Source organism: Siniperca chuatsi, linkage group LG6, assembly GCF_020085105.1.
Source record: "Siniperca chuatsi isolate FFG_IHB_CAS linkage group LG6, ASM2008510v1, whole genome shotgun sequence".
NCBI classification, from domain to species: Eukaryota; Metazoa; Chordata; class Actinopteri; order Centrarchiformes; family Sinipercidae; genus Siniperca; species Siniperca chuatsi.
In genome coordinates, this window is record NC_058047.1 from 6,587,122 (window position 1) to 6,600,895 (window position 13,774).

A 13,774-nucleotide genomic window follows, 5' to 3' on the forward strand; every position below is an offset into this window, starting at 1 on the left:
TGTGCATGATGCATCGATCAATGGTGGTCAGTGAAAACTTTCCTCAATACACAAAATTAATTTTCACGCATTTCAGCAGATGCATCAATTGTTAATCAGTCCCAGTTTTTTTTTCTTTTTACTTGAATATTAATTATGGGAGGTTGAGGGGTGCGTGATATGGGACTACATGATGCGTCATGGACAGGTATTGCACCCCAATGCCCCTGCTTGGCAAAGGGCCCGGAAGCAACATTTTTCCCAATGAAGGAAATGCTACATTCATGTACAGTACATAGGAAGGCGGTGGAGGTGGATGGTGATAAAATTTAATTGAATTGGTGGGCAAGGACTTTGTAACTGGAGACCGAGCTTAAGCTTAGGTGTGGTTACGTTTGTGCAACAAAGGCACTTTGGTTAAGGTTGAAGAAAGATTGTGGTTTTGGTTAAATGTTAACAAAGTAAACATGTAGTGTCTCCTGCTGTAAGTCACTATCGACTTTTTCAGTATTTAACCAAGACACAATCTTTCCGCAGCCTTAACCAAGTGGTGTGAGTTCCTAAACACAATCACAGAAAAACGTTAATCACGCTTTACTTGCCACAGCACAAGCAGATATTGTTTTGCAAGTGGAAATATATTGTAAATTACCAAACACACTTTGTATTAACATTTTTCAACTTGGGATTATTAAAAACATTTCATAATTATGTTGAGAAAAAGTGTAATTCAGGTGGCAATATAATTCTTCTAAAACATATTTGCTGTTGCAATTAGTAGTATATAAATAAAACTTTAAGGAGACAGGGTTGTAAAAAGTGACTAGGATATAGACTTATTTGTAAGTAATGAATCCAAAATGATGTTTGGCTCAATTGTCGCAAACAGCTTTGTGAAACTGGTGTAAAATGTTTATATAAAACTAGGCTGGGTATTATTCGATTTTTTTATACTAGTGCCGATACAATACCTGAGTTTTGGTAACAATACTTTTTTGGACAGTTTAAGAAATAAAGATATGTTTTTCTATAAACCCTTTTTTCTCATTTTACAAAAGAAAACACAAGTTCTCAAATGTTAAATGTTGCCTAAACAACAACAATTTTTTTAATGAAACCAGAAACTATCTGATCACAGAATAAGTAACCAATTATGAATCTGACCAAACATTTTTCGGTACTTGACAGTTGCTACAGACACTTTTCTTTCTGTAGAAAATGAACAAAATTAAACACTTCCTGTTTTGAATTATGGGCCTAATTTCACAGAAAAAGGTCTCTCTAACCACAAGCTTTGTAGTGTGACCTTCTTGTTTTCTGAGGATGTGTATGTGCTGGTCAATAGAAGCTAAAATCAATGCAAGTTTGATTAGTACATTGTTGCTCAACAGAAACAGCTTTTAAAAGAAACCTAGCTAAATTGCAGTATTGAGTGCAGAATGTTTTATTATTAAAATGTATAAATCCAGAGGTCAATAAAAGCAAACCGTTTTTCTACTAAAAGGTCAATCCTATGCTAATCTACTGAGAGTACATGGGAGATTTTGGTGTCCATGCTCTCATTTACTTAAGTTTTCCAAATAGTCCCCCCCAAAAATTGTGCATTCCTCCAATTAAGTAAATATGTGTCATTGCTGCAAATCATACATGGATTTATTTGGGCTAGCATGAAAGCTTCAAAGGGAATGTTATTTTGGATGCTTCCTCCTGGCACAGTGTTAGGATACAGGCCAAGGACGTGTGGTGTCAGGGCTGGATTATGACTTTTTTATGGCAGCAGGGGTGGGAGATGGAACAGAAACTCAGAGATAACAAGTTCAGTTCCCACAGCAGCCAGTTCGTGCCCATCAGAAACCACAAGTGTTTTACAAGTGTTCTTGATTTTCTCCAGATAAGAGCACTATCTCAGTGCCTAACATCATTTTAAATCAAAATAAGAATCTACATTCGTGGAACCAACTGCGAAACCTCCATGTGCCACTGGGAGTATCTTAAATGTGGAGCAGATTTTAGTTGAGAACCTTGTATTCATAAACATATCACTGTATATAATATAAATGTTAAACACAAGAATAAAGAATAAAATCTGACACCAGGATCAAGCTTGTGAAACTGTAAATCTTTTACCTTAAGCCCAACCCTTTTAAACCCATATATGTATAGCACATGAAACATGAAGTGACTATGTAATAATCCTAGAAAAAAGAGAGTAAATGATGAGCAAAACAGCCTCAGGTTCAATATGTTAAACCATCTGCCAGTTTTGTATGCTATTAACTAAAGAAATACCAGACATTCTGCATTAGCTTTCATTGTTTGTTCTTCACTGGGGGTTAAAGATCTTCAATTTCTCGGATGAATGCATTCAAGTATTTCTACAACACTATAAAGCTGTGAAAGCCTCTATTTTCTACATGATGCTGTGAACCACAAAGCCTAAACCAGACCTATAGCTCACACAGCTTTAGCCGGTTGCACCAACTCTTCATAGGTTCATATTTATCCTAGCTTCTGTACTGCAAGTGTTTACTAAGTGAAGAATTAGGCATTGCTGAATTACAACTGGATTTTACCAAACAAACTAGTTCTGTATTTGTATATCCAGTAACTGCCAGGTGTAACTGTTACGTATCTAACTGAACTTAATGACAAAACTAAAACTAATTTAATATATGACCTGTTTAGCATGTAAAAGAAGTAATGTGAAATTTAATCGACACTGACACTTGATCAAAATGCAGTTTAAAAATTGCGTAATTTGGGAAGTTTTAAATTATATATATGACAAAAGACAATATACCTCAAATTAAAAAAATTATTATGCTAATAACATTAGATTAAATAACTCAATAGGGTCAGTTAGGTTAGCATAATCAGATAATTTCCCGCTCATTCTTAACTGCATGAATACTAACTGAAGCACATATTTCTTGATGTATGTATGTATGTATGTAAATAAAATAAAGTAATATCTAGATTTACAAATGATTGACTGTTAAGTTTAATGTATGTCTAAAACTATTTTTGGCAGTTATGTTACAGCTTGTGATGCTACAGATGCTTCCTATAAACCAATTTACTCATTACTAAAGTCTCGATAAGATGTAGAGATAGTTGTTACTAAATATTTACATCTAACTGCTTTGCTGAAGCTAATATATGACCCGTTTAGGATGAAAAAGAGGAAGGTAAAAGGCTAAATGGAACATGGTTGAAATGTAGCCTGACACTTGATCAAAATGTTGTCTCATAAGACTTTAAATTACTTTTTCCAAAAAAACAAATATACAATATATTAGAAAACATTATGCCAATAACGCTAGAGTATATTGACCAAATGATGTTAGGTTAGCTTAATTATACATTTCCCTCTCAGTCTTTCCATACTGCTAACTCTGAAACAAACATTTCTTCATGTATTCATATTTGAATAAAGCAAAGTCATAGCTGCAGTTACTGGCAGTTAAGTTTAATATATGATTTAGCCCCCTAAAACGTTTACATTTGGAAGTTATGTTACAGTTTGTAATACTACAGTGACTTCCTGTTTACATAGCTGATCGTTTTGAATGGATGGCACTACAAATATCCCAGCAGACATTACTATAAAGTCTTAAGTCTTAATGGAGCAACCCTATCTAGTAAATCACTAGTTTGAAACTAGCTATTTACTAAGAACTTAGGCAGGATACACAAATTTAGTGATGGATTTATGAATAGCTGGAACAATCCAATTCTGTTCTTTATAACCCCTGTCACTTCCGTAAGTAATGGAGGCTGAACCACAGAGAGACCGTTCAAGCTGTCAGCCAGCTTCTATAACACCACACCCACAACTAGACAAGTCCACCACAAGGAGAATTAACTTCAGCCTTCGTCTCTCTTAATAAGGCAGTAAAAGAACACAACATCCAGCACATTATTTCTATCCGTTCTGTTCTAATTGCAATCTCCACCGTGTTAGTGTCGACTGTGAAATAGAGGCTGACACAACGCTTGTCGGGGCAATGGCTTCACTAGAAGGAGCAGATGTGGGTGCCAAACAAAAGTAACGTTTGGTTAGCACTGATGCACTGTTGTTCCACCCAGTACTGGGTGAAGGAAAGGTGAAGACACTAAAGGGGACAGGAAGACAAAAAACAGGACAGATGGGGAAAAAGGATACAAGCCATTACAAGTGGAAAAATCACCCAAAGTCAGTGGGTCTCAAAGAGAGGCAGTAAGACACAGACAGCCAAGCAGAAGGACAGACAGTATTACCAGGTCAATATTTGTAAATGTGTGTGTGTGGACTTGGGGGAATATGAAAGGGTTTTACGATTATTTGAGTTGGAGAGTCATATATTTTCAGTGGATTTTAGGTGGAGCTTAAGGTGTTTTTCTGACAACCTGGGATATAATGTGCAGCTATATTTAAAAAATGACTCTGCACTGGAGCAAACAAACAGCCATATTAACATTTTCAGAGATGGGAAGCAACAAATCAAAATAGAACACAAGTCCTAAAAGGAGCAGTTTTTAACATAGCAGGCCACTGGAACGTGTGTGATGTAATGTCCATTATAAAGACCTTGAAAACAGGTACAGCAGTGAAACCAGTTATAGGGGCCTTAGCCAAGTACAACAGAGTAAAATTAGGACCAGCCCCTGGAGATGCTGGCTTTGGGGAGTTTCAACAAAATCTGGCAGGCAAGTGTAAGATGGAGTAACAGGATTGCTAAGTAATGGGACTGAGGGTTTTTTAAAGGAGAGCAAATAAATGAAGTTTGCAGTTTGCAGAGGCATCAAGAGTGATTTTTTATAAGAAGTATATGTGACAAAGCTGATGGTGGTGTCAAACAGAAGCAACATGTCATTAATAGCTGAATGACAAAATTGGAAAATAGAGCAGGAATGTCTTCCAAAAGAACCATATGACCTTTTTAAAAATGATTCATGTTTACTCGGAAAACAATGTGAAAGTTTTAAGCAAAAGTAAGGACAGTGCCTCATTACATCTGCTTTTCTGGCAGTAAAATGGACAAACTTATTGGACTGGTAAACACAGAAAAAGGTTCTGTTATAGTATGGATAACTGGCTCAAAGAATATATGAACTTATCAGCAATGCAATCAGACAAAAGATTGCTTAGCAGCTAAAGAGCCAGATATTTAACAAGTTTGCCATATCAACTTAAAAGGTGATGATATGTGAATGTTGTGTTCACAGCTTGTTTTCGCTGCCTTCAAATGGCCAATAAAATCAGTTATTGCAGGTTTAAGGTTTGGTTAAGTTTAGGAAACAAAGCTATTTGGTTAAGTGAAGAGAAAAATCATGGTCATGGTCAAAAGAAACCATGAAAATCATGTTGACTATTGGTATAATACGGGGCGTAAACTGAAGTCTCCTGTGTCAAAGTCACACATTTTGTACACCCAACCTTAGACGTTTTGCTTACCATTTACTCACAAACGACAGTAATTACTCTAATTGCTGCAAGAGGCTTTTTGGTCAGGAAACAATAAACATAGGTTGTTTTAAGTTTCTGAACTAATGTCCTATGCTGTCATTTCTATTAAAAAACAATCTCAGTTAGGAGCTGTCATGGATTTACAACTCAGGCTATTGTCAGTAAATTGAGAAAGCTAAGGTGAGAGGCTTTTAGCTGCATTTTGTCAAGGTAGCAGGCAATATTTACCCTTATAATTAGATTTATAGAGAGAGTGACTCCCTCAGATTAAGAGGATTTGAGCGGAGGAGCTGTGGAATTTAACCAGATATGGTGTTTAAGAGCAGCATTAAATGGGTACCTGGAGAGGCAGAGGTGGCACATGATCTTACACAAAGATCAATACCTCATTCTATGGTCCCCTCCATGTAGTAAATTTCAACCTACAGCCCCTTGCTAATGTTTAAATCCCCTTTTCAAGTCTAAATTAGTAATTCCAGAAAATGATTACTGGGGATTGATGAAGTGTTCCAAGCCTATTTCAGCATAATTACAGAGGTTCTAATTTGCAATTATCAGTATGGCCCACTGAAAAACAGAGACCGTTTAGATGTTAAATGCTGCCATTAACATTTGCCTATAAATGTTAAATGCTGTCATTAACATTTGGCTATAAGATGGAATGAAGTTATCTCAATGTTTTCTTGGCAGCTCACATGAGTTGAAATTACAATTACAGCAGACTCTACAAGGAGTACAACAAGAGCGTGGCAGGCTGGAATTTGGAATATATGGCCTGAAAATACAGAAATAAATGATGAAAAGAAAGAGTAAAGGTGATAGTGGAAGGAGAGAGCAATGGGGCAAAAGGGGAGAGAAGGAAAGCATAAATGAAAAAGTAAAAGGTTTTGGAGAGATGAGCACACATTTGCAGCAAAATGGGGGACAAAAATAGGGAGAGTTAAACATTGAACAACTTGTGCCTTTTAAAAGAAGAATCCATCCAGCATCACATCCAGTCAATAGGTAAGGGCCTTACTTGATGTCAGGTTCATTGCCATGAAGCTTTGATTGTGATCACCAAGCTCTGTGTGAGTTGTATGAAACGCCGCACTCTATTTCACATAGGCACTACAGATTTCAGCCACTCATCTCTGTATCTCTGCATGCTGAAATTTGCACATACGTTTGCAGCCAATTAGAATGTGCCTAACCAAGACTGTGGGAAATGGCCCCCAACATTTACTTTTCTTCAGCTCCATGACAGCAGCAACAGAGTCAAAGATGAGTTTGTTGACTGACTCAGGTGGATCACTGCTCATCAGGTGCACCACCACTAGCGGCCTCTGGGAAGCATGACAAGCCAGAGTGTGAGGACTGGCTGGCTCTATAAAAACAGCAGCACTATGAAAATTTCCAGTGCTACCTCCATTTGGAGTTTAATTGTGCTTATTCACAGAGAGAAAACAGCAGCTGTCCCAGACCAGGCCCCTGTGCCCCCATCTCAGACTCTATGCTGCTACTGATGACCATGTACTGAAGCTTGTATAAAAAGCACTTGTTGCTTATCTGTTAACCTGTATGGACATACTGTGTGTTTTTGTGTGTGAAAACCAGGTTGCCACGGTGCAGGAGATTTTTAGCATGACTGGCCTCATTATTTTGTATTTTAAGGAATGGCACAGTTAAGGCCCAAGAATAGGGGAGGTGACTGTTCAAACTAACAACTAGTGCATGGTACCACATTTTATACTGTAAATGTTCTTTTCTGCCTTGGTATCACTTTTTTCAAGTGACATAAACTGGTGTGATGTAGAAGCAATATCAGTTTATAAAAGTTTTCCATTAAATTAAAAACAAATCTTTAACACTATGCTCAGATTTTCTGCACCATAAACTCTGGTGAAATTTGAGTGTGATCATTTATCTGCTTATATTGGCTTGGTGGCAGAATGCAGACTACATGTATAAATATTTGCAGCCTTGTTATTCTACTTAGAAGCTGCTTTAGATTGAATGTGAGGTTTTACTGTAATAAATAGTTGCTCAGCTTGGGCTAGTCGTACTGCTATCCAGCAGTGTAGTTTACATCAACAATGTTTTTCCCTTGTTGGTGACAAAAAACTTGCTTGTCTATTGCAAAAAACTCGTCTGTTGCTGAGACCATCGGCTATGAGCTTATGCCTCTTTGGCCTCTAAACCAGAGCCGTCTGTTAAAGCACCCCTGCCGAGCTCAGTGTCAAGGCCCCTGTCTCTGGCCTCTCCCCAACTTCATAACATGCTAATTGTCCACTTTGCACATTGTTATGCAGCTGGCAAGTAAAAGCCGGTACAGGGCTGTTGCTTCCTCCTGTTGCTGTCCCATTCAGTGTCGAGCCATAGTTTGGCACAACACTGGAAGTGGAGTAGGGATGCATGATACGGTAAAAAAAAATCATATTGCGATTATTTGATATTGATATTATGATTGCAATATGATTCACGATTAGTGGGAACAATTTTAATTTTCACTCATAAAACTATTAAAATCATGATTATGTGACATTTGTTGGGGTCTGTACCAAACAAATATGTTTGCTTCCATCTGGAGAACAAGATTTGTAGGCCATGGCATCTCTGCAGCACTACAGTCCTTCATTATAATGCTGTTTTGTCACACATTTTACCTTTATCAAAAAAATCGCAGCTTCAGCAATTTGGATATTGCACTTGGCCATATTGCGATTTCAATAATATTTCGATTGATTGTGCAGCCCTAAAGTAGAGGCAGCACTGTGATGGGATTAAACCACCATGTGTGAACAGTCTTGTCAATGCCAGCCCATGGACAAGCCAAGATGGGACTAACTGGCAGCAGCAAGGGCCAAGGAGGCATGTGGGAGTTTTGTAACCTCTACATCCCAGCTGGCCACTTGGCCTCTGATAGACATTTTTTGAGTCTGTTGTAATTACTTTGTGATAGACAGGACACTTCATCTGGCTATGTTCTTCAGTTCTGCTTTCCCTGTTCACCAGTTAGTGATGGATTCTCCTGGCAAATACCAGGTGAGCCACTGATGCAGAATCCTGAGAAATTCACAAGCTGAGAATATCAGATGCAAAACAAAATGATGCTATTTCTGTAGTTCCTCCAGACAACATACATATTTAACACATATTGCAGATATTTTCTGGTTCCCAAGAAGATCCATCCTGAACCTGCTCTGACTGAACTCATGCATTGCCCAAAGACATGCCATATGCTTATACTATATACTGTAGGCCAGTGGTTTTTAGACCACACCTTCAAAGAAAATATTTTGTCATGACTCCCTGAGCCACCCAACCCCCAATATAGCAACCATATATGAACATAGATGCTTAACAATTTTAGATTTAATATTATATTATATTAAATAGGCCCATTCTCAGTCACTCAGGATAAAAGCTAACGGGTGCTCTGCAGATTACAGATATATATATTTAACTTAAAATAAACAATGAATACAATGAACTAATGTTAAATGAGTAAATCTGTCCTCACGGCACCCACTTTGGGAAGCACTGCTGTTGGCTGCTGGAACTGGTCCAGCTGTATGATTGGCTTTATGTTTCAGCAGTGCCTATTGTAGAACTTTCCAGCAAGTGTCACTATTTGTTTTGTGTATGTATATTACAAGTGATAGATGTTATCATTATGTCCTGGGGTGTTTGAAGAAATAAGTGTGTATATTTACCATCTTATTCTAAATCTAGGCACATTTATGTAGGCACATTTATGTCACATATGTTATAATCTTAATAGGTTACAGATATGTTTTATTATCGTTCCTAGTCACCAGATTGTCGATATGCGAAGTTAGTCAGTGCTCAAGCGCCACCTAGGTTAATTTTTCATTCTGTTGTTGATCAGGGCTGGTACGCTTGCCGGTGAGTGTCTGTAAACTAGCATTGCTAGTAATTCAGATTAAGAATTAATGTCTCATGATTGTGTAATTTCATTAGTTAATTCTGATGTTTGTTTTGTGTTTTCATTGCAGGTTTACAACCTAGCAACTTAATTGAGTAGTTAATTGACGAGCTAAATGTTCCACATAACTAGCTTGTGGATGCTTATTGTGTATGTGTGCACAATAAAACTCAAAAAGTGGCTCGAGTTGTGTCCGCCGTGCTTGTCCTGAAACCCTTCCAGTGGGGAGTTTATTGAGCTATAGCAGGTAGCTTAGTAAAAAACTGGACACCTATAGACCCAAGAAATGACGACAACAATTTCTCTCTCATATTAATTTCCTGCAATGTTAGAATGTATTTACAGGAAGAAAAAAAAACTACAACCTTCACAACAAAACTTACACAGAAAACAACATTCTGCTGGCTTATTTTCAGTTTGTCTCCAAGTTGGTCAAATTATTCTTACAGTAGGAGTAAAAGAGAAAGAAATACCAGTAAAAGAGAAAGAAATCTGCTCCCTAAAGATTCTGTGCTCTGGCACCACAGCCACTGAGCTCTTTAAATGAAGAAATGCAAACCGTTCATTCCCAAAAGCTCCAAAACGAGCCATGATAGCCTGTCACAAAGCCCCACATCAGCATCCAGTAGAGAGCTCCCTCTTGAATTTTTATTGTGGTGAGTGAATCACAACTCAGATTTATACCCCTATTGAGAGGAAGTGGCCCTGTGGAGAGTTTTTGATATACTAGTCTAATATAATTCCAATGCATTTCTATATACAATACAGATGGCTGGCAGTAACTGCTGTCCTTTTAATCTATCTATCTATCTATCTATCTATCTATCTATCTATCTATCTAACTATCTATCTATTTTTGTCTTTATCTCTGTCTCCCTCTCTCTACCCCTAGCCAGGGGGTAGAGAGAGGGAGGTATCTCTCAGATTTTGTGAATCTAGCTGAGGTTTTCCTTTGATGTTTTGTGCTCTGCGTCCTGTAGAGAGGCAAAGACTCCCTCCTGCATTAAGGGGAAAATGCACCAGTGCAGCCCACAGAACAGGGGGACATTGCTTTTCTCAGTCTGTTCCCAACATTTCACTGGCCTGAAGGTGCTTCTTGACAGTTGACGTCAACTGACCAAGTGCATAGTTTAAAGCTAAACAAGGCAAAAAAAAATTATGGATAGCCAGCACCCCAAACCTCTCACTGTTTATGCTTTGAAACACAACTGTGAAAACATGGAAAAGGTCACAGCTGTAACAGAAAAGGGTAAAGAAGAGTTTTAACCATGGAGCTTGTCGATCAAATAGTTCCAGAAGCTATGAAATCAGAGGAACTAAACTTAAAAGTCCCATTTGCACATTCCCATTTGTGTTTCCACTGCATCTGAAGAACGGTGAAGATTAGGCAAATTACACCAATGACAGATCAATAAAAACACGCCAGCATTTGAAATGCAATTTTCACACGTGGAAACAAAAAAAGTCACCTCGATGAAGCAAAGGAGACATACAGATATTTTTAAAAAGACTGAAAACTCCAGAACATCTGTTTCTAAAGAAGATATTCTCTGAATGTTTGATGGTAATTTATCTCTGATTTAGTATGTAACTCCCATGAAACTATTAGCAAATAAAGTTTTGTTTCTCTTGTTGACTCACTAGCTCTCACAATCGCTGTGTACTCTCTCTGTCTCTCTCATGCTTCCAGCTTTCTCCCTTCACTCTTTTTTTTTTACTAGTCGGGAAGCCAACAACAAAGCCTTTGTTGAAAAAACTTTGTTTTTAACGTTAATAAACATCAAGAAATATCCACCCCTTGTCCTAATATTAGTACTAGTGACACCATGTACCTCCTTATTTTGTGAATGAAACTGTACACGTTTAAGTTGCCACGGCATCTGTGTTTGACCAACATTAACCATCGAAACGTACTATCCCAGCAGGGACTCTGATCTTTTTTTACACTTGGAACTATCGTACAGGAACTAAATTTAGCCCCTAGTTCCTCTGGTCAAAACTCAAGTAAAGTTCCTAAGTTCCTCAAAAGGTTATTGGTCCCCTGGGAAAGTTCCTATAGTGGAAATACCCTAATTGAGCATCTACAGTCTATCAAGGACCAATCAAGAACATTACCAAACACAGAAACACCAAATTTACAAAGCAAGTTACATCAGGACAATATCCAGGGGGAGAACCAACCTAAGCCAATATCAAAAACGTGAGCGTGGTTGCAAGGCCAAATGCAATGTGGCACACCATGTGGGTACACAAGATACTGGGAGCACACATGTGCAGCCATGGAGTTTCATACTAAAACAATGTTTTTGCACAGCTGGTTTAAACCACAGAGTGGACTTCTGGAAACAACTTGAGGAGTATCATTTAAGTAAAATTGCACAATATAAATTAAAATTATGGCTGCAACAGAGAGATGTGTATCATCCCTGCGAATCAAGATGCTTAAATGTGTCATGTTTACCCAAGTACATTTCTGCTGGGTGTCTTATGTGTGTAGTCAGTCAAATTAATTCTTCTCGCAAAGTGACAAGTGAAACAGAAAATAGTCTCTAAAACTGCAGTGAGTGAGCCCTCTCTCCAGGGAAACCTGTATTCATCACCAATGACTGAACATCATATTTCTGTCCTCACCTCTTTTACACACTAAGAAGACATTTATGTCAAAGGATTTTGCTGCTATGTCACTCAAACTTTTAAAACTTAAAACACTTGGGTTTGCCGAAATGTAAAGCTTTCTAGTGTGGCTTTAAATATGATCTACTAAAACAAAGGCATGCACCAACTAAAGTAAGCCTGGTCATGTAGTATAGTCAATGTCTGGATCAGCTCAGTTATTATTTAAGACAATATCCAGGGTATAAATCTGTCTTGAAATGTGCCATTTCTGCAAATGATAAAATATTTTATTTTTAAAATATATATGAAGTTGACAATGGACATAGGAATAAATGATTCCTCACCTTCTCTCCTGTTGACCTTAGCAAACACCGGCCCATGGCTGCTGGTTAATTGGGAGGAGCTTCTGAATGATGACGGCGGCAGATTGGTCACCATAGGGCTGTCACATACCTCTGTTAACCAATCACAAAGCAGAAAAGAAGAATTATGGATCGTTTCATTACATATGGGCCGATATTTTACAGTGTGTTATCTCACTATAATGTTGCTGAAAAAAAGTGAGGAATTTTTCTTCGAAATGAAAGGTTAAACTTGAAGCTCTCTTGAGTACCCATTACAGATAATTATAGGTTGGGGCAGATAATGGGTCACACAGAACCGGAACATGCATAAGACAACTTGGTTTCAGAGGGAGAGGAAGTCAGTGGAGACCTTTTCATGCCTCATACACTTTGATGTTTATAAATGTCATGGATAGGAATTGGAATTCTAAGTTGAGTACAAATTGACTCTGAATTATTGACCCATGAACAGTAAGCATCTGCAAAAGAATGCCATTGTATAAAAAGTGCTTATTTTGAAGTTATGGATGGATGCACCAACAAACAAACCCTGAAGTATTAATGTTAACCAGTGTTAAATATTGTTAAATACTACTGTCTATTACTAATGTAAGATTGTGCTATAGTTATTATAAGGAAGCACTGGAATCAGACTTACATATATCATCAACACATTGCTTGATAAGGTTTTAAAGGAAAAAAACGAAACAAACAAAGAATTTATCCAACTAACAAGTATTTTTCTGTGTAGCCACAATCTGATAGCAGACATAATAATAATAATAAAACTTTATTTATAGAGCACTTATCAAAACAAAGTACAAAGTGCTTCACAACAAGAGAAATAAAATACCACAGTGAATGATGACATATAAAGAAATAAAATACTTAAAATACACAAAAGCAATAAAATAAACAGTAAAATAAACAACCAGACTGTTCCATTGGGTGACATACGTATTCCTTCTTCATGAAGAAAACAAACTGTATATCTACTAATAGGTTAGGTTAGGTTAGGTTAGGTTAGAAACTTTATTGTCCACGATGTGGAAAATTGTCTTTGGCTTATATACTATTAGTAGTAATCGTAGTATAATGTTATAATGTACACTGAACTTGTATTGTTGATTGTGTACATTTGTGGTTACTTTCATTGTTTTATCATTTTCACCATCATCAGATGTTAAATTTGACAATTAGCTAAAAATTTTTGTCCAAGACTTGACTCTCACTTGAGATTTCAGATGTGACTCAAACTTGCATTAATCGACTTTGATTGGGTGTCTGTGTTCGATGTTCGACCAGAGATATTGTACAAACACATAAGCATAAGTCTCTTTCACCATCGTATTTTGTTTTTCTCCTTCTGTATAACTTCTAAGTACATTTTTCTTTAAATTATAAACATAGACAACACAGAAAAGCACACATCACTTCTCATAATCAATTGATATGCCT

The 13,774-nt window shown here is 37.3% G+C and overlaps 1 protein-coding gene across 2 annotated transcripts in view; it reads right to left on the reverse strand.

Annotated features, from left to right (window-relative positions):
• Window positions 1-13,774, reverse strand: part of LOC122877994 (contactin-associated protein-like 4) — a 106,452-nt gene that overhangs the window by 74,814 nt on the left and 17,864 nt on the right. For both annotated transcript variants that reach the window (XM_044200262.1, XM_044200260.1), the window contains one exon: window positions 12,317-12,427. In XM_044200262.1, the coding sequence (XP_044056197.1) occupies window positions 12,317-12,427 (111 nt within the window). The remainder of the gene's footprint in view (window positions 1-12,316; window positions 12,428-13,774) is intronic.